A 19,597-nucleotide genomic window follows, 5' to 3' on the forward strand; every position below is an offset into this window, starting at 1 on the left:
TACTATCTAATAGCTAGACTGACCGCCTACCAATGGCATGGGAGTGCTGAAGGGGCTGCTGTCCTACAAGTACAGTGACTGGCTTCCCACCCTCCACCAGGTGCACGTAGACAATCTCACACTCTGTGTTAGATATGTCGGTGTCTCCATCGATTAGAACGGCAAGGTGCTTTGCTGTCATCAGCTTAGCAGCTAGGCTTTCTTTCATCAGATCAGCAATTTGTCCAATCATTTCCACACATCTGTGTGAATGAGAAAACTATTTGTAAGTGCTTGTGGCTTATACAGTCTCTCTCTCTCACTAACACACACACACACACACACACCACAGACACACTTACTTACTTACAGTATATTAATAAATACTTAAGACTGGATTACAGACAGTTTTACGGAGGGATGTGTGTCAGCTTGGCTCAGCATCTTATTTTTATTTTATTATTTAAAAAAAAAAAAGTTCTCAAAAGGACATTTATCAGGTACGACAGGATAACGTTTTAAATCTACATACCACACTGTAGAACTATGAACACAAGTACGAGTTAAATGAATTATCTGGAGTTGGAGCATAATGGGCTGTTTTTGTTTTTTTTTTTCATGTTAGAGAAGAAATACGACCACCTGAGAGCAAAATCCCGTCAATTAGATATATTTTGATAAAGTTTGATCATACGTTAGCCACGTCAGTTGTGCTATATGAAAAAATGTGGGCATGTCGCAAAACACGTCACACATCAAAACACATCAAGCCAACTTTGCTGTAAGGCATTGGAGCCATCTGTCCATATTGCTATCTAACCTCTCATCCTCGCCTTGTGCTTGGCCATGATTCGCAGACACCCACGCCTCCGAGGAAAAAAACAAAGTTTCCCCGCATTCAGCCTAAACGCACAGCAACGTTTGGGGGACTTTTCCCCATTCAGCATAGCAACTGCAAATGGTGACATTTAAATTGTGTTTTGCGAGACATTGAACAGGCTAAAACTTCTATTGTCAATGACATCTTGCCTCGCATGACGAGACCACAAGCACAAGAAGAGGACGGGAGGTTAGATAGCGATATGGACCCTTTCTCAAAATATATCCAGTTGACGTGATATTGCTCTCAGGTGGTCGTATTTCTTCTCAAACAAGCAAACAATCAGCCCAATATGCTCCAACTCCAGATAATCCATTTAAACTCATATTCTTTGTCTAATCATTTCAGAATTCAAATGTAAGGCTTTTGCTACATTGTTACCTGAGCACGCTAGCTGCCATTCCACAAAGGCATAGCTTCTAATTTTACTCACGGCATTACATTCACATCTCATCATTATCAAATACATATATTTGCCTACCTGACGTGGTTGTCGTATGTGGGGTTAATGTCCACACCGTTCTTCTTATGCAGAATCATGAGTGGTCCAAACTTCGTAAAGGGTTCCTCCTCTTTGGCCACGAAGTAGGTGATGTTCATCTTTATGCACAATTGCCGCCTAATCTCCCCCTCAGAAATTAGCACCTGCCTTTCTAAAGCAGCGGTTATGGCTGGTTGACTTCGTTTGAGGTACATATCTCTGCAGGTGATGTGCCTTTTTGACAGATTATGTTTCGTGAGGGAGTCTTTTTTAAAGTGAGGATTTCCCGTCACAAACGCAGAATTACCCGCCTGCTTTTGTCCTCTGCAGTATTTGCAAAACATCATGCTATCCTCATGCACTAGCCACGGAAAGATCTTAACCCAGTCTGATCTGAATTTATGAACTTCGCCAGTAGTTCTAGACCTACTGCCAGTTTCACTGCCTGTTGCCATCTCCTCCTGATCCTCCTCACCATTTTCCTCATCTCCCCAGGTTCCCTCCCCTGGTTCCTTGGGTTTCCTTTGAAAGTACGACCAAATCATTTTCTAGTCTCCTCACACACCTTTCGTTGTAAATGTAGCTGCTATGCTAGTGCTCACTTATCTGACTGCACGAGCTAGTCGCAAGCCAAGACTCAGAGTGTAGCGAATCAGTGCAGCTTGTGCGTTGAGACGTGACTGCGTCATCACAAGAGGTCTACATTTCCCCGCTCGGTCACATGTTACAAGGGAAGGATAAAAAAGGAAATATTAAGTTGTAGAATCTTGTCGATTTGTACACATGTGGGAATGGTTTTCTCTATGGGATATACAGTGGTCCCTCATTTATCGCGGGAGTTACGTTCTAAAAATAGCCCGCAATAGGCGAAATCCAGTGGCCAGTGTTATTTTTTACAATTATTATAGACATTTTAAAGCTGTAAAACCCCTCACTACACACTTTATACACTTTTCTCAATCAGGCATGAACATTTTCTCACTTTTCTCTCGTGTGTAAACACTCTCAAAGTTCAAACCTGAGTAGAAAAATAAGACCAACCTGTTTTCAGGCCCAAACATTTGTTTGAGAAATAAAAATAGAACGTTTTCCTATAAATAATTATGATGGCTTTTAGAACTAACGAATTTAATTTTAACGATCAACGTACGAGGTTGGACACATAAGAAATTATTAATAGTGACTGACCAGTATTTCACAGTTCCTCTGATCGCGCCTCTTCGTCCTGGCGCCGCTGCGCTGTCACGTCTTTTTCCACTGACTCAGACCTCGCTGCAGGTGTCTTTTTCCGAGTGTAGAACACAGTTATGGGTAGTTGTTGGCGCTCTTTTTTTCTTCTGGGTGAGAAGATTCTTATAAACAGACACGCAGAACACAATGCGCATGTTCTCCCTTTGCGGTGTTGCGACCGGCTGCTTGATGAGTCCGCTGAACACAATGCACTGTAAAAAAAAAAAAAAGCATGTAAAATTGGACTAAAAAAAATACGCGAACAAAACAGCGAGGCCGCGAAAGGTGAACCGCGTTATAGCGAGGGACCACTGTATTTATTTTAGGAGCAAAATGCGAATGAAAGGGTTGAAATGCATTCTCGCACACGTGCGCCCGTTTAAAAAATTAACAGGTCTGTGTTAGCCAGAATTCTTGCTGGTTGGTAGGGGATCAAATACTTATTTGCAGCAGTAACACACAAATAAATTATTTTTAAAAATCATACATTGTGATTTCCAGATGTTTTTTTTTTTTTTAGATTATGTCTCTCACAGTGTACATGCCCCTAAGATGAAAATTTCAGACCCCTCCATGATTTCTAAGTGGGAGAACTTGCAAAATTGCAGGGTGTTCAAATACTTATTTTCATCACTGTATGTGTAATTTATTTCAAAATCCTCCCAAGAGGGCCTTCATGCCCGTGGCACTTGATTTTGCACCTTCAACTCAAGGAGAAGACCTGCAACATGTCCATTCAGATCTGCAAGAAAAAAAGGACCTACATCCCAATTTATATGGTGGATAGGCACACGCTACCGGACCTGACTTGACCTTAAAATGGAAATTCAAGTACAATAATCAGAAGAAATGACATGCCTGGGCACTATCACAGTTTCTCAGTATTCTTTTCCCAACAATATCATTGCTCAGACCTGCTGTACCTTATTTTGCAATCCAGAAAATCAAAGATTATTCTAGATATACTGTATGTCAGACTGTGCTTTTGTGTATCTCTGCACTTGTGATAAAACCATACATTTCAATAAAATTGATTTTACATTTTGAGTTTCATTTTCTTTGTCTCTTTTCTAGGGAGCTCCTGTACCCAAAGAAGACATATTTATCAGTGTCAAAACTTGCCAAAAGTTCCACTCGGAGCGAGGTGGGTTTTACATTCCTGAATATGTGTGTATATATATATTCACAATTGTAAATTGTGCTTGTCAGGAGAAATTCCATCCTTCCGTACGTGTTTCCGACAAACGCTCATGTCTTAAAACACGGGAACCATAAAACTTTCAATATCGAAGTTTGCTGGAATATCAAAACTTTGTGTGGTTAAAAAAAATCATGCATTTATGACATTTACAAGGTCAGGGTTGGTGGAGTGTTGGAAACCTAATCACCCTCGAAGTACTCTCCTTGGGACTCCACACACTTCTCCCAGCGGTGTCGCTACTGTTGGAAGCATTCCAAAAACACCTCTTTCGGGATGGCGCGCAGCTCCGCCGTTGTTGCAGACATGATGTCCTCCCTCGTCTCAAAACGCGTTCCTTTTAATGGTCTTTTAATTTTGGGGAACAGCCAGAAGTCGCAAGGGGCCATGTCAGGAGAGTATGGAGCCTGTGGAACCACAGGAGTTTGGTTTTTAGACAAATAAGTCCGAATTAAGTTGGAGGAATGAGCTGGCGCGTTGTCGTGGTGGAGGCGCGAATTTGCTGTGGTCCACAACTCCGGTCTCTTGCGCCGTATAGCTTCACGAAGGCGACGGAGGACATCCCTCTAATACTCCTTCATTACTGTTTGACCCTGTGGTGCTCACTTATGGTGTACCACACCGCAGGAGTAAAAAAAAAAACAGTCAGCATTACCTTTACGTTGCTGCGTACTTGGCGCACCTTCTTCGGTCGTGGCGACGTGGAATGCTTCCACTGTGACGACTGGAATTTTGTTTCCGGGTCGTACCCGTACACCCAGGACTCATCCCCGGTGATAATAGTGTCCATAAAGCTGGGATCAGTGTGAACGGAGTCCAGCATGTCCTGTGAGACTTCGACACGGAGGTGCTTTTGGTCCGCCGTCAGCAACCTCGGCACGAACTTCGCCGCCACTCGCTTCATGTCCAAATCTTCTCTAATAATGGAATGTGCCGAAAAAGTACTGATATCCACTTCATCCGCAATTTCTCGGATGGTTACTCGACGGTCCCGCATCACCACAGCGTTCACTTTGGAAATGATCTCATCATTTTGGCACGTCGATGGTCGGCCGGAGCGCGGCTCGCTCTCCACCGTCTCCGCGTCCGTCTTTAAACCGTTTGTACCACTCCTTAATCTGTGTGGCGCCCATAGCTTCATCCCCGAAAGCCGTCTTTATTTTTCGGATGGTTTCCGTTTGGCTGTCGCCAAGTTTCTGGCAAAATTTGATGCAAAAGCGCTGCTCCAATCGTTCCGCCATTTTCCTTGCAAGAAAAATCCGCCGAGCGCACAGACCCACTCCTCACACAAAGGCTGCTCACAGGCAAATGACGCGACCGACAGGCGGGACAAAACTCATGCATGCGCACTAAGGTTCAAGGTTGGTTGATGCAATCTCACGTAACTCAGATCCATAAAGTTTTAAAAAAAATAAAACTGTCGGTTTCTTTTCTCACAGACCTCGTATAAATGCATTTTTTAACCACACTAGTGCAGATATGTACTGATGTTCTTAAACCTCTTAAGTTTCTGTGTAGGCTCTCAGTTGTCCAGGTGGTTTCCATAGTAGAGAAGCTAGAATGTTCGACTGGACTGGTTTGCTTGACGCGAGGACGTTTCGCTTCAAATCGCAGAAGCTTCCTCAGTTAAAATTCTTGCTCTGGTAGTCTGACTTCTGTCTTGACTCTTGTAGAGACAAGAGTGGGACCGTATGTTCACTGTCATTGTTAACACTGGTGACTTTTCTGTGCGGGAGGAGGCCCGGGGAAGACCCAGGACATGCTGGAGAGATTATATTTCTCAGATGGCTTGGGTACAAGAGTCAAGACAGAAGGCAGACTACCAGAGCAAGAATTTTAGCTGAGGAAGCTTCTGCGATTTGAAGCGAAATGTCCTCGCGTCAAGCAACCCAGTCCAGTCGAAGATTCAAGCTTCTCTACTATGGAAACCTCTTAAACGTTAATAATAATGTGTTGAATTGATGGTCAAGTGATTTCCAAAACGTGGGCTGGTTGATGGGCTGACAGCCAAAAATCAACTTACATAGTTAAACAATCAAGAAATCAAATCAGTTCAGAAAACACCAGGACACTATATATGGCCCAGTCAATGTTAGATGCAAAATACATACTCCTGTGAAATCATTTTGTTTCTGTGTGCAAAGTAAAATAAAAATAAAGCTAGGATGTTTAGAAATGGCCTATGCCAGGGTACTAGAGAGGAGACTTAGAGCGTTAGTCGAACCTCAGATTCAGGAGGAGCAGTGTGGGTTCTGTCCTGGTTGTGGAACCGTGGACCAGCTCTTTACACTCGCAAGGATATTGGAGGGGTTTTGGGAGTATGACCAACCACTCTGCATGGGTTTTGTGGACTTGATAAAGGTGTATGACCCGGACCCTCTGGGTATCCTGTGGGGGGTGCTGTGGGAGTACGGGGTATCGGATTCGCTGCAACGTGCAATCCGGTCTCTATGTCAATGTCAGTTTTATTTATATAGCACATTTTCAACAACAACAGCTGCCCAAATTGCTTCACATGTTAAAAAACAATATCAAAAACATTACAAAAACAGGACAGTTAAAATCCAAATAAAAGACAAGTAAAAAAAAAAAAAACAGGCACATACAGCTTAAATTGTATTAAAAGCCAAAGCAAAAAAATAGGTATTAAGAGCAGATTTAAAAGACTCTAGAGTTGGAGCAGCTCTGATGTTTAAAGGCAAACTGTTCCAGTTTTTGGGTGCAGCCACAGAAAAGGCCCAATCACCTCGAGTCTTTAATCGTGATCTGGGCACATTTAATAAATGCTGGTTTTCAGACCTCACTGATCTGACTGGTACATATGGAATCAAAAGCTCAGAGAGCTATTCAGGAGCCAACCCATTTAAACACTTAAACACAAACAACAGAATCATAAAATCAAACCTAAATGGGACCGGGAGCCAATGGAGTGAGGCAAGTACAGGGGTAATATGCTCCCGCTTCCTCCTCCCTGTGAGCAGTCACGCAACAGAATTCTGGAGTTGCTGCAGACGCTTTAGAGAGGACTGGTCCAGCCGACAGTAGAGCAAGTTACAGTAATCTAAACGAGATGCTATGAAGAAATGAATAACTTGCTCAAAAACACAAGCTGGAAGGGAGGTCTTTACTTAAGATTCTGAGTTGGTAAAATCTGGCCTTATGGCCCAGTCACACGGCACTCACAGAATTAATTTGCTTGTCCATTTTATGTAACAGAGGCCAGCAGGTGTCGCTGTGCATATGTAGTTAATAAACCTCACTTCCAACAGCTCAAAAGGATTCTCTGGTCACAAGGCCAGAGCCCTGGGTTTTAGCCTTCTGGTTAGAGAGTCTGACTCCCATGCCGATGATCATGAGTTCGCGTCCTGAGGGGAGTGAATGGGCGGAGTCATAACTACACAACGCAGAGTGCAGCCGCTACATCTATATGACCAAAGTAGGAGCTGTGTCCACATTCTCAGCATTACATCACACCTGCTTTCAGTGGGTGTTGGGCTCCACCAGGACTGTCCCTTGTCACCATTCATGTTTGTGATTTTCTTGGACGGAATATCAAGGCATTTAGGGAGGGGCAGAGGATGTCCAGTTTTGTGACCTCAGAGTTGCATTTCTGCTTTTTGCAGATGATGTGGTTCTGTTGGCTTCATCAGGCAGTGACCTCCAGTGTGCACTGAGCAGGTTTGAGTGTGAAGCAACTGGGATGAGAATGAGCACCTCCAAATCTGAGACTATGATCCTCTGTCAAAAAATGGTGGATTGTCCCCTCTGGATTAGGGGAGAGTTACTCCCCCAAGTGAAGGAGTTTCAGTATCTTGGGGTCTTGTTTATGAGTGGAGGTAAATTGGAGCGCAAGATCAATAGACAGATTGGGGTGGCATCTGAAATCTTATGGACGCTGTACTGGGCCGTCGTGGTGAAGGAGCTGAGCCGGAGGGCAAGACTCTCAATTTATCAGATTTATGCTCCTGTCCTCACCTATGGTCATGAGCTTTGGGTAATGACTGAAAGACTAAGATCGTGGATACATGCGGCAGAAATGAGATTCCTCCATCGGTTATCTGGGTTTACACTCCTGCGCAGGGTGAGAAGGTCAACTATGCAGGAGGGACTTAGAGTAGAGCTGCTGCTTCTTCACATTGAAAGGAGCCAGTTGAGGTGGTTCGGGCACCTGGTGAGGATGCTCGCAGGTCATCTCACTAAGACCTAAGGTGGTCTTCCATGCACATCCAAGGAGGAGGCCCGGAGAGATTATATTTCTCAGATGGCTTGGGAACATCTTGGGATCCCTTGGGGAAGAGATAAGAGATAAGATATTTGGGATACGGGGTCTGTCCATAAAGTATCGTACCTTTTTATTTTTTTTAAACTATATGGATTTGATTCATATGTTTTCACATCAGACAAGCTTGAACCCTTGTGCGCATGCATGAGTTTTTCCACGCCTGTTGGTGACGTCATTCGCCTGTGAGCATGCCTTGTGGAAGGAGTGGTCCTGCCCCGTTGTCGGATTTTCATTGTCTGGAAATGGGTTTGTCCTCTGACATGCCGAAACGGAAGTGTTCCTTTGTCTCGCTTCCAAAGCAATCGGTCGTGACACGCGAAGCCTCCGCGCGGCTTTCCATGACAAAATCTCTTGTTAAAAGTGAAATCTGCCGGAAAATGGCTGATGTCCAGCTCTTGTGATAACCAGAGAAAGAGCACACGACGGTCTCGTATCCACAGAGCCATCCGTTTAGAAATGGTCCGGTGGCTTGTGCCGCGTCGTCGCAGCTCGGAGCGCAGTGCGCCGAGCGTCCTTAAAGGGGTCCTTAAAGCTGTACTAACAGACCTTATTCTCTGTGAAGCCCGTAAAATTTTCACCGAAAGCCAGATAAATTTTTCAAATGGTTTCCAGGTGCCAGTCTCTAACAGCTTCTGAAAAAATTCTGATGGAAAAAAACCCCACATCATTCCGCCATTTCCAGACAATGAAAATCCGACGACAGGGCGGGACCACTCCTTCCACAAGGCGTGCTCACAGGCGAATGACGTCACCGACAGGCGTGGAAAAACTCACGCATGCGCACAAGGGTTCAAGCTTGTCTGACGTGAAAACATATGAATCAAATCCATATAGTTTAAAAAAAAAATAAAAAGGTACGATACTTTATGGACAGACCTCGTATAAGTGCAGATCCCTTTTGGGTGATTTCAGATAGCACTAAACTAAACCAGTTTTTACCTGCATTATCAAAGATTAAGCACATCTGGGAGTTTCCTGACTCTCTCTCTGTGTGTGTGTGTGTGTGTGTGTGTGTGTGTGTGTGTGTGTGTGTGTGTGTGTGTGTGTGTGTGTGTGTGTGTGTGTGTGTGTGTGTGCGTGCGTGCGCATCTGCTTGTGTTCATGTGATCAGTGTGTATGCAATAGCTTGAAAAATACTTTTTGTGTCAAAGTAAAATTTAGTGCACAAGGTCACCATACTAGACCTCAGACAAGTTCCCTGTTGGGCATGTTTTGATTGTAATTATTGCCACCAGGGGGCGTCCTCTCTTAAACCTTGTGTGGGTGATATCTTGACATCTGATTTAATTTCATTGTGGCCACTGTATCGTACCATCAAGAACACAAGGACCATTTTCAGTGTCCAGAGGTCTGTGTGGTTCAGAGAATTATTATTTAAGGTTTCATTTCCTTTTGGTCAGTCTTTTTATTCTGCTGTCCTTCTTTTCACAGTGCCAGTGATAAAGGCAACCTGGGAGAAAGATGCTCAGTATTTGGAGTACTACAGCGATGTCACCGATGCCACTATACCAACAGTCAATCTTGGAGTGCCGAATACTGAGAGAGGTGAGCTTCCTGTTGTTGTTATTCAGAGCTGGTTCACCCTACATCGACCTACGCCTTGAATAAGCAATTGCATACGCCCCCCAGCCTGGGAGGAGACCCCAGGTTTGCCCCTTTCAGTACCCGCAATTTGGCCAAGCTGCTCGCAGGGTATTGGTTTCACATGCATGTGTGTGTTCATGGGTGAGATAAATCAAAAATGGCTGGATGGATTTCCTAGAAACCTGGTGGGAATTTTACTTTGATAGATAGCTATAGTTTTTGTTGTCTTGTTTGCACATTCTGCTTCTATAAGGCCCATTGTTACCAAATACAAGTACAAAGTATTCACTGACCAGAGCGCCAATTCCATTTATGTTGTTGGGGGGTGGATATTTGCTGTCACTGGGACTGACTGAGTTAAACCCACACTGAAAGTTTTGTAGCCTTTTTTTTTATATCATATTTGTCAGGCTGCGTTAGACTTACAGGCATGGAGTGACTGGACACAATTGCAGGACTCACAGACACAAGCGTTGGAGTAAGAAAAAAAGGCATTATCTTGTAAACAAGCTCAGGTTAGATACACAAGTGGACATTCAGTAAAGCAGAGGTACAGGCAGGAGCAAAACAATGGTGTGGTCGAAAACACGCAGAGTTCAGTGGCATGGAGAGACAAAGCAATCAGAGCTGAGGCAAAAAACGAGGTCACAAAAGCAAGGCAAGGTCATACACAGCTGGTCGGATCAAAAACAAAGCTAGAGCAAGGTTACTGTGGCTGGGACGAGGGCTGAAACCCAGGGTGACAAGCACAACAAACTGGCGGAGAACATAAGGCAAGCAGGGTTTAAATATACAGGAGGAAAATAGGGAAACAAGACACAGGTGTGGAGAACATTCTGGAAGGGGGGGGCGTGGCAAACAGAAGGGACAGGACACACCCACTCCAATCCCTGAACACCAGACAAGAGACTGCAGTAAGACAAAAGCAAAGTGAAAAGGGCCCAACTCAAAGGTGAGCCTAAAACCACCATGATCTAAACAAAATGCCAAAACCACTGATGAACAAAACCCAAGTTCTAATAAATAAGAAATAAAATAAAGAAGACCTAACGTGAAAGAACAAAGAATTAACCAGAAAACAAATGTAAGTACTGAAAGGGGATCAACAATAAAATTAAAGACTCAGATTAAAGTGGAAAAAGTAAAATAAACAGATAAGTCAACATATGATAAAAACAAAACAAGCAGATGATTCAACTAATGATACACAATGGGGGAAAAAAGGCCAGACACAAACTATGATTATGACTATGATGACAAAGTATAATAAAGAGAAAATGCATGATACACAGAAAACAAAACCAGTGACCTCAATATAACAAACAGAAAATCAAAGACAGAGGATCAAAGACTGGGGACATGGACACAAACGAGAGACCAAACCAAAATAAGAAGCCAGATACGGGGAAGATCATGACAATATTGCACTGTTTTGTTTTGTTTGAACATAGCACCTATTTATTATTCATATTGTGGGAGCTGTCAGGACTTTCTAAATATCTGCATAAAACCTGAAGAGGAACTATGGCTTTATTTATGTTATTTCATTTCATTATTTTTTTTATTGTTATGTATATTATTTTATTGTTTGTTTGTGTGTTGGTGTAGTAGAGAAGCTTGAATCTTCGACTGGACTGGGTTGCTTGATGCGAGGACGTTTCACTTCTAATAGCAGAAGCTTCCTCAGCTAAAATTCTTGCTCTGGTAGTCTGACTTCTCTCTTCTCTACTATGGAAACCACCTGGACAACTGAGAGCCTTCACCAAAACATTGTGTGTTGGTGTGTTTTTTTAAACTTTATTTCTATTAAATTTTTCAGTTTTATATAAAAAGAAACAAATAAATCAACCAAATGTTTGACAGATCAACAAAATATAGGAAGAGCCATCTACTTGTAGCAAAAGTAATAGTTGTAAGTAGTAAGTGTTAGTGAAAATTAAATGAAAATTCCACTTATTCCACAAGGGCTTTTTTTTCCCCCCACGTTTCCATTTTTTCCAGTACTTGTCACATTTTTCAGAGGAATGTCCATTTTTTTCCAGTACTTGTCACATTTTTCAGAGGAATGTCTAAGACAGTAGGTTATTTCCTCCATAACATAAAGTTTGTGTACAATGTGCATCCAGTCGGTAAGAGTTGGTAATTTGAGCCTCACCCAGTTCCGTGTTATAGCCTTTTTGCAATTAAAGGAAAAGGTGCACACGTTTTATTAATTTGAGGGCTCAATTAAAGGAAAACGTGCGCACGTTTTATTAATTCGAGGGCTCAATTAAAGGAAAACATTCGCACGTTTTATTAATTCGAGGGCTCAATTAAAGGAAAACATGCACACATTTTATTAATTCAAGGGCTCAATTAAAGGAAAACGTGTGCTCGTTTTATTAATTCAAGGGCTCAATTAAAGGAAAACATGCGCTCATTTTATTAATTTGAGGGCTCAATTAAAGGAAAACGTGCGCACGAATTATCATGGCCAGGAAAACGTGCGCACGTTTTATTAATTTGAGAGCACGTTTTATTAATTTGTGGGCTCAATTAAAGGAAAACATGCGCACAAATGATCATGTCCAGAAAAAAAATATCACTATAGGTGACCTCTCTCGGGTTCCGTATGTTTCAGTAAGCATTTAAGATGAACAAATTCTTATCTTCTGTACTGTCTGTGGTACATATGTTTAAATGAAGTGTTCAGGGGGAGGAAGGTTTATTCCAGAAAAGACTGAAGTGGTCTTGGGTTACTTAGTACTCTGGACTAAAATTTTAACTTTTTAAATATTCTAAATGTTATATGTATGATGTCTGAGTCCCTTCAAACAACATAAAGGAATACTTTTTTATTTGTTAAATTCCAAAAAAGCACTCATTCTTAGAAACTATATGAAATACTGTATTGAAATTATTTGATAATTTATTTATGATAATTTATGCTAAAGGCATAAAATACAGTCAGCTCAGTGAGATGTCTTTCATTTGTACCAAGTAGCTTTTGATTGTTTGTCTTTTCCACATGAGATCCAGCCATCCATTTTCTAAATTCACTTATTCTAATTAAGGGTCCTTGGAGGTATAGTTGTATGTAAAAGTTTGGGCACCCCTGATGATTTTCATGATTTTCCTTTATAAATCATTGGTTGTTTGGATCAGCAATTTCAGTTAAATATATCATATAGCAGACAAACAGTGATACTTGAGAAGTGAAATGAAGTTTATAGGATTTACAGAAAGTGTGCAATAATTCTTTAAACAAAATTAGGCAGGTACATAAATTTGGGCACCCCATCAGAAAAAATATTTATAACTAGGACTGCAAGCAGTCATATACAGGGTTGCGTACCCAGGCCAGTGGGTGCCCTTGTGACCACATGTGGGCATGTGCATGCAGGGGTAACCACTCATCACACAGTTAAAATTTTAAACAAATCACACAATGCATCAAGGAGTTATGACATGTTGATTGTTCATCCACTAGGGGGCGCTCAGTGTAGAAACAGAGGGGCCAGGTGTGTTCAGGGGCCAACCGTCATCATACATGTGAAGTTTCAAGTCAATCAGGCAAAGCATGAAGGAGTTATCATGACTTGATGTTCTATGGCAAAGGGTCAAAATGGCGGCACCATAGCTGCCACACCCTTCAACATAGAGAAAAGCTTTTGATAACTTTTAGTCAGTATCATCTTTGGATGCTGTCAAAGAAATTTGAAGTGCATTGGACAAAATCCCTAGGAGGAGTTCGTTCAAATACAACATGTGGAAATCACGCCAAAATGAGAAGAAAATTCAAAATGGCCGACTTCCTGTTTGGAGTAGACCCATGGTGCAAGAGACTTTTTTGTACGTCTATGCAAGTCACACATGTGTACCAATTTTCATCTCCCTACTCCAAAAAAACCCCTATGGGAAGGGGTTTTTGAAAGTTTCAAGGGGGCGCTATTGAGGCATTTTGCCCCGCCCATGGGCGACGCCCCTATGAATTGTAAGAGGTTGTCATGCTTGACCTGTGGATCAATTTTCATGATGATGTGACAAAATTAAAGCCGTCAAAAGGAAGAACGGAATTTCATGGCGAATGGGCAGTATTCGGCACACCGCCACACAGACGCCGTTACTCGTAACTTCACGGCGTTCATCGCCTACGCTCACCAATTTGTTCTGCATGTTTTAGAAGTGGAATGAAGTTGATTGGGTTAAGTATGTGACATCAGGACCTCTTAAAGTAAAAATAGGACATTTCCCGCCACCACTGGGGGGCGCTATGGCGCAGGTGGGAACTTAAGATATGTAGACGTTTAGGGCAGAGCCCTCATCATGTCCAGTAAGTTTGAAGGATCTACGATGAAGTATGTGGGCGTGACAGCCGTTTGAAGTGAAATGGTGTGCTCCGAAAAGCTCGCCAAAGTTTGACGACCCCTAGCAGCCACGCCTTTTGACTTAATTAGAATCTTTTGATAACTTTTGATCACCATTGTGTTGTGATGATTTTGACCAAATTTGAAGACGATCGGATGAAATCCCTAGGACGAGTTCGTTCAAATGTAAGTAGTGGAAATGGCCAAAAATGGCAAAAATTTGCTCAAAATCGAAACTTAAAATCAAAATGGCCGACTTCCTGTCGATATTTCACCATGACAGTAAGAGACTTTTTCGTGCGTCCTGGCATGGTAAATATGTGTACCGACTTTCGTGAGGCTACGATGAAAAAAGCCCAATGCGGAGGGGTTTTTGAAAATTTCTAGGGGGCGCTATTTCGCGATTTTTGTGCGACCATGTGCGACGCCCCCAAAATATCGAATTTCGGATCTGGCCGGACGACTTTGGAAAGTTTGGTGAGTTTTTGAGCATGGGAAGAGGCCAAAATTTCGATTTCAAGAGTGAGAATAATAATAATAATAAACAGCGCAATTACAATAGGGTCCTCGTAGGACGTTGCCTACTCGGGCCCTAAATATTTATAAATATTTAGTAGCTCCTCCTTTTGCTGAAATAACAGCCTCTAAAGGCTTCCTGTAGCTTCCAGTGAGAGTCTGTATTCTGGCTGAAGGCATTTTGGACCATTCTTCTTTACAAAACATCTCCAGTTCAGTCAGGTTTATTGGTTTTCGAGCATGGACAGCCCGCTTAAAATCACACCACAGATATTCAATAATATTCAGTTCTGGGGACTGAGATGGCCATTCCAGAATACAAAATAAAATACAAATACATAGTTCCTGGTGTGGTGGTGGTGTGTGTGTGTGTGTGTGGGGGGGGGGTTTACCCCATTTCACCAACTTAACTATACTGTCTTCATAAAATTTGTACAACTGTTAACCGGTTTTGTTGGTGAGGTTGTTTTATTGTATGCCTTCCTCTTGTGATGTCACACAGAAGGAAGGCAGGTACAGTATGAAAGCTGCCTTCTACTCTGTCTTTCCTGTTCATTATCATGTTCACTCTTATTTATAACCAGAAATTAAAATATACTCTTTCTTGTCATCTGTCCAGCACCCGATTCTTCACTCTTTTGTACTTTTTTCCACTCTTCAACACTTTCAGTGCTGTCCGGTTTCCTATTGGACAGATTTAATTCTCCAATTGGAGATTTAATGGCATGCTGTTTTTCTTTTTAACATGATTTTTTTTCCCCAACATATTCTCACTTATTTCCTTGACTGTTGTGGTTCATGTTCTTGCTGTCTGTCTCTGGGGTTTTTAAGTATCTAATTGTGTTTTCTCAGTTTTGCATTCATTCTAAAGTAATTCCTTTTTTGGTTAAGTTTATGTTCTATGTTCTAGTAATTGTTTGAGTTTGTCCTTGTGACTCTTTAGTATTTTTAATTCTGGTTTATTTTTTAAGTGTGTATCCGGTTTAAGTGTTGTTTCTAAGCTTTATTGAGATTTGGGTTTATTTCTAAATGTTCTGCTTTGTTTTAGTTCTTTTGGTTTGTCAGTTTCGCCCCACTCCCTGTTTTACTTTCACACAGTACTCTCTATTGTTGTTTGGTTTCCTTTTTTCCTGTTTTCGCTCACACCTGAGCTCATTCAGCCAGCTGGGCACCTGCTATCAGTTGTAATCACCTCCCAGTCTGCTTAAACTGTGTTTTTCTGGTTGCTTGTGTAACACCTTTCTGTCAGCATTTCTGTATGTTTATGTCTTCCAAGTTAGATCTCACGGTTGAGACCTGCGTTTTATTTTTGTGACCTCGGACCCTGCTGTTTGTTTTTGTTTTTTGGCTTTTGTACTTTAAATAATTTGATCCTCATTAATGACTTAGCTCTGTATTTTTGGACTGATTAAAGAACACTGTTTGAACACATCCTGCTGGTTCTCTGCATTTGTGGTCACATCAGAAGCCAACTGCTTCACAGACATGTCCAGCAGGAGGCACACAGATGTATGGTACATTACATCAGCAAAACACAGGATGGGCAGCATGGTGGCTTAGTGGTTATATCAACATTCTTGCTATTGCCTGACAGCAAGAATGTTGTGGGATTGTGTACCACCTGGGTCCTTTCTGTATGGAGTTTGGATGTTCTCCCTGTGTTTATGTGGATGTGGGTCCCCTTAGGTGCTCTGGCTTCTTCTCACTCCCAAAGACATGCAGGTTAGGTGAATTGGGAACTTTAAATTAACTATAGGTGTCAATGTGTCTGTGATAGACTGGTGTTCTGTCCAGGATGACTTCTGGGATAGGCTCCTGCCCCTTATGACCTTTAATTGGAGGATTGATCTATTAAATTTAAATTCTTTCTGCTTCTCCCTTTTTCACTTGGGATTGGCACAACAGAGCCAATATGGATCTGCATGTTAATTTGGCACAAGCTTTACACCAGATCCCCCTCACAACACAACTCTATATTACATGGAGATCAGGCACAGGTGGTCTTGAACTGGGAACCTTCTGCTTTGAAAATAAGCACATTCACCACTTGACCACCACGATGCCTGGTGGTCAAAGTTTAACTGTGTCTAATCAGTTAATCATTATTATATGCCCTTTTATTTTGGTGAATTACAAGATGATTGGGTTTGTTTTTGAGTTATTTTGTCAGCGAACTGGTGAGGATGTACTTGTTCATCCGCTTGAACAAGTACATCCACAGGGTACATGAACTGACCTATTAGAAAATTGTGTTTTTCCATTTTGTATTGAGGCTATTTATTTATCTATTCATTCATTCATGTGGCTATACTGAACATGTCAAAAAGTAAAAATAAATTTATTCCTATAAATTGTCAACAAGATTGATTAAAACAGGGTAGTTTGTTAATTTTCTGATTTTTTTTGTCTTTTTTTACAATAGAAAATACAATTAAAGCACACAAACTTTAGTATAATTTATTGTTTAATTTAAGAAAACTTAACAGAATGCCTTAAACAGACCATTAGACCACCTCACAGAAAAATCAGCGTGGCCAGGCTGTGGGGCAATTTATGTGAGCATGTTGCTGCAGTGAAAAGGTGGACGTGTCGCTTGTCGATGATGTGATGTCCGAATTGATTGACATGATAAGACACGCACACACCCACTACAGTTATGCGTTTGCAGGGGGCCGTGGTTGACATGTAATCACGTCATGGGTTGGATGTCATTCGAAAACAAGCAGGGAGGGAGCTTACCACTGCCCACGGCCAGTGCTGCCTTCCTGCAGCTTGCATCTCTCCACATTGCAGCCGGCGCGTCAGCGCAATACAACGCAAAGCTGGGGAACACATATTGTCTACATGTGCTCCACGCACGATGAGGACATGGGGAAAAATAAAAACAAACTGGATCGCCCCAACCACGTCTCAGCATGCATGGCGATGGGCATGTCTGTCAATGCTGCACCTGACCACTGCATCATCGCTACTCACAGCTGGTGAGCACATATCAACCCATGCAGAATATCACCTCACAACACGTCACTGCGATGCACATGCATCAGCAGGCTCTCCTCACATGGTAATAAATAAAAACACATAGCATCTTTGCATTGCGGTCCCAGAACCTCAATGCGTGCTGGACATGCAGAGCTGGCTGATGTGTTCATGATATATGTGCATGGCTTCATTCATGTCAGTAAATTACTTCCTTGTTTATGTCCATGGCCATGGTTCATATACATAAAGGAACAGGAGGATGATAATTCTTGTATTGTCTGCTCTTTATAACAGAAATTAAATATTTAACATTGCTTTTGTTTTTCTTTTGTGCACGTGTGTGTGTTTTGTTTATTTGTTTGTTTGTTTTTACAGTGAGAACACAATTATGACCAGTAACATGACTGTCTTACATTTAAGCAGTACATTCATTGTTCTTATAATGTTCTGTGTTCTCTCATTATTTTGTCCTTACACATTTTTGTTGATTTATGTACATACGTCCAATGTGAGTACAACGAGGTATCACACCTCTCAGGTGCTCGCACGTGCACACAGATGCATGAAACCGCTGTCGCGGGATTGCTCCCACCAGTCTGACCATCTGTCCCCCCGACAGCGGCTGCAATTTTCTGTGGTTCACCAATTTGTTTTTGTTTTGTTTTTTCACCTAGTTTCTGCTTCTTTCACCCAACTTTATGTTATGTGTGAAGGGGCCCTCACATGCAGACCAGACAGCTCAGTTTATCTCAGGTGTTAAACTCCTGAATGGAGAAATGGTGTATTTCCTGAAAACCTGATTTTTTTTTATTACCGTAATCATTGGCAGTTTAGCAGTCTCAAGCCTTCAGCGCTAGGTTTTTTTTTTACTACTGCTTCATTTTTGTTGTGCATTTAGGCTATATATTTTTTACATGCAGGGCACTGTGGGAAGACCTTTGCCATCTTGAAGCGGTTCCTAAGTGAATCTGTGCCAAAGGTTGACTGGCTACTCATTGTTGATGATGATACACTGATCAGGTACTTCCTACGTTGACAATACTTGATGTAAAGAGTAAAGTGTGTTAGATATATTTGTGTGTTTAACTATTGTGTTCTTTATTTGTTTTGGTATTAAGTAATTTTACTTAAAGATTGTATTCTTATTTTCACATATTTTAGTCTGTTACTTGTTGGAATGTGCACGTCAAACTGGATTTAGCCGGATTTAACTGGATTTAACTCAGAGCAAAAAGATTCAGGTTACATTATAAATCATAAATGTCCCATTATCGCATGGGTCAGTGGCGGGGGTGGGACCTCCCTCGAATGCCCACGGGGACCAATAAGGGAAGGATTTTGCGAAATACAGTCTGCCTTTGTTATGCCCATGTTGTGTTTTATAAAACTGTTTGTATCCATTGTTCGTGGTTCTGAACGGGCGGATCTCATGCGTGAGAGAAGTTATTCAGAATCCAGGCCTGATTTCCACTGTGACTTTGAATAAATTTGAAAGTGTGGAATAGTATGAGTTTGTACTTTGTGAGGGACAGCATTACAGTAAGAGCCAGGAGAGTAACAAGTGTTTCCAGTGTTTGTTTTTCAAATTAATTTGATTCAATTAATGTAGCATTACACTAAATTAAAGACCCTCCCCCAAAAAATATATAAAACAACGTGCAGGGCACCAGAATGTGACCAATATCAGTGTGATTGCGAATTTCACCCCAGTCGCATTTGTGTTGTGTTGTTAATGAGTGCTTTAGTATAACCAACAGGAGACCATTGATGTGTTGAGTGACACCACACCTGAAATTATTGAATATTTTTCTGGTGTCTCTTTTCGTTTTTGCACTTTGTAGACAGCCCCTAAGCTTCCATTTCTCTGCCGCTTGCCCGTTCAGATCGGTGTTATTTTTCCAGCTCAGAGGACGGCTCATATGGATAAAAATACAGTTGTAGCTCGTTGTCTACCTTCCTGAGGTTAGAAACTAGTGTTGTTTGTTTTTCTACAATGTTTATCTTAAGACTGAGCCGTGAACGTCGAATCTGTGAATATCTTTCTAACTTTACTGGAGTCTCCAGGGGAGGTTTCTGTCCTCCCTGAGTTTGCCACCTACGTTACTGTTTGACAGGTGTA

The 19,597-nt window shown here is 41.8% G+C and overlaps 1 protein-coding gene across 2 annotated transcripts in view; it reads left to right on the forward strand.

Annotated features, from left to right (window-relative positions):
- b3glctb (beta 3-glucosyltransferase b) overlaps window positions 1-19,597 on the forward strand; it is a 63,260-nt gene that overhangs the window by 34,014 nt on the left and 9,649 nt on the right. For both annotated transcript variants that reach the window (XM_034178223.1, XM_034178224.1), the window contains 3 exons: window positions 3,645-3,714; window positions 9,482-9,595; window positions 18,399-18,498. In XM_034178223.1, coding sequence (XP_034034114.1) covers window positions 3,645-3,714; window positions 9,482-9,595; window positions 18,399-18,498 — 284 coding nt within the window. The remainder of the gene's footprint in view (window positions 1-3,644; window positions 3,715-9,481; window positions 9,596-18,398; window positions 18,499-19,597) is intronic.

This window comes from Thalassophryne amazonica, chromosome 9, assembly GCF_902500255.1.
Source record: "Thalassophryne amazonica chromosome 9, fThaAma1.1, whole genome shotgun sequence".
NCBI classification, from domain to species: Eukaryota; Metazoa; Chordata; class Actinopteri; order Batrachoidiformes; family Batrachoididae; genus Thalassophryne; species Thalassophryne amazonica.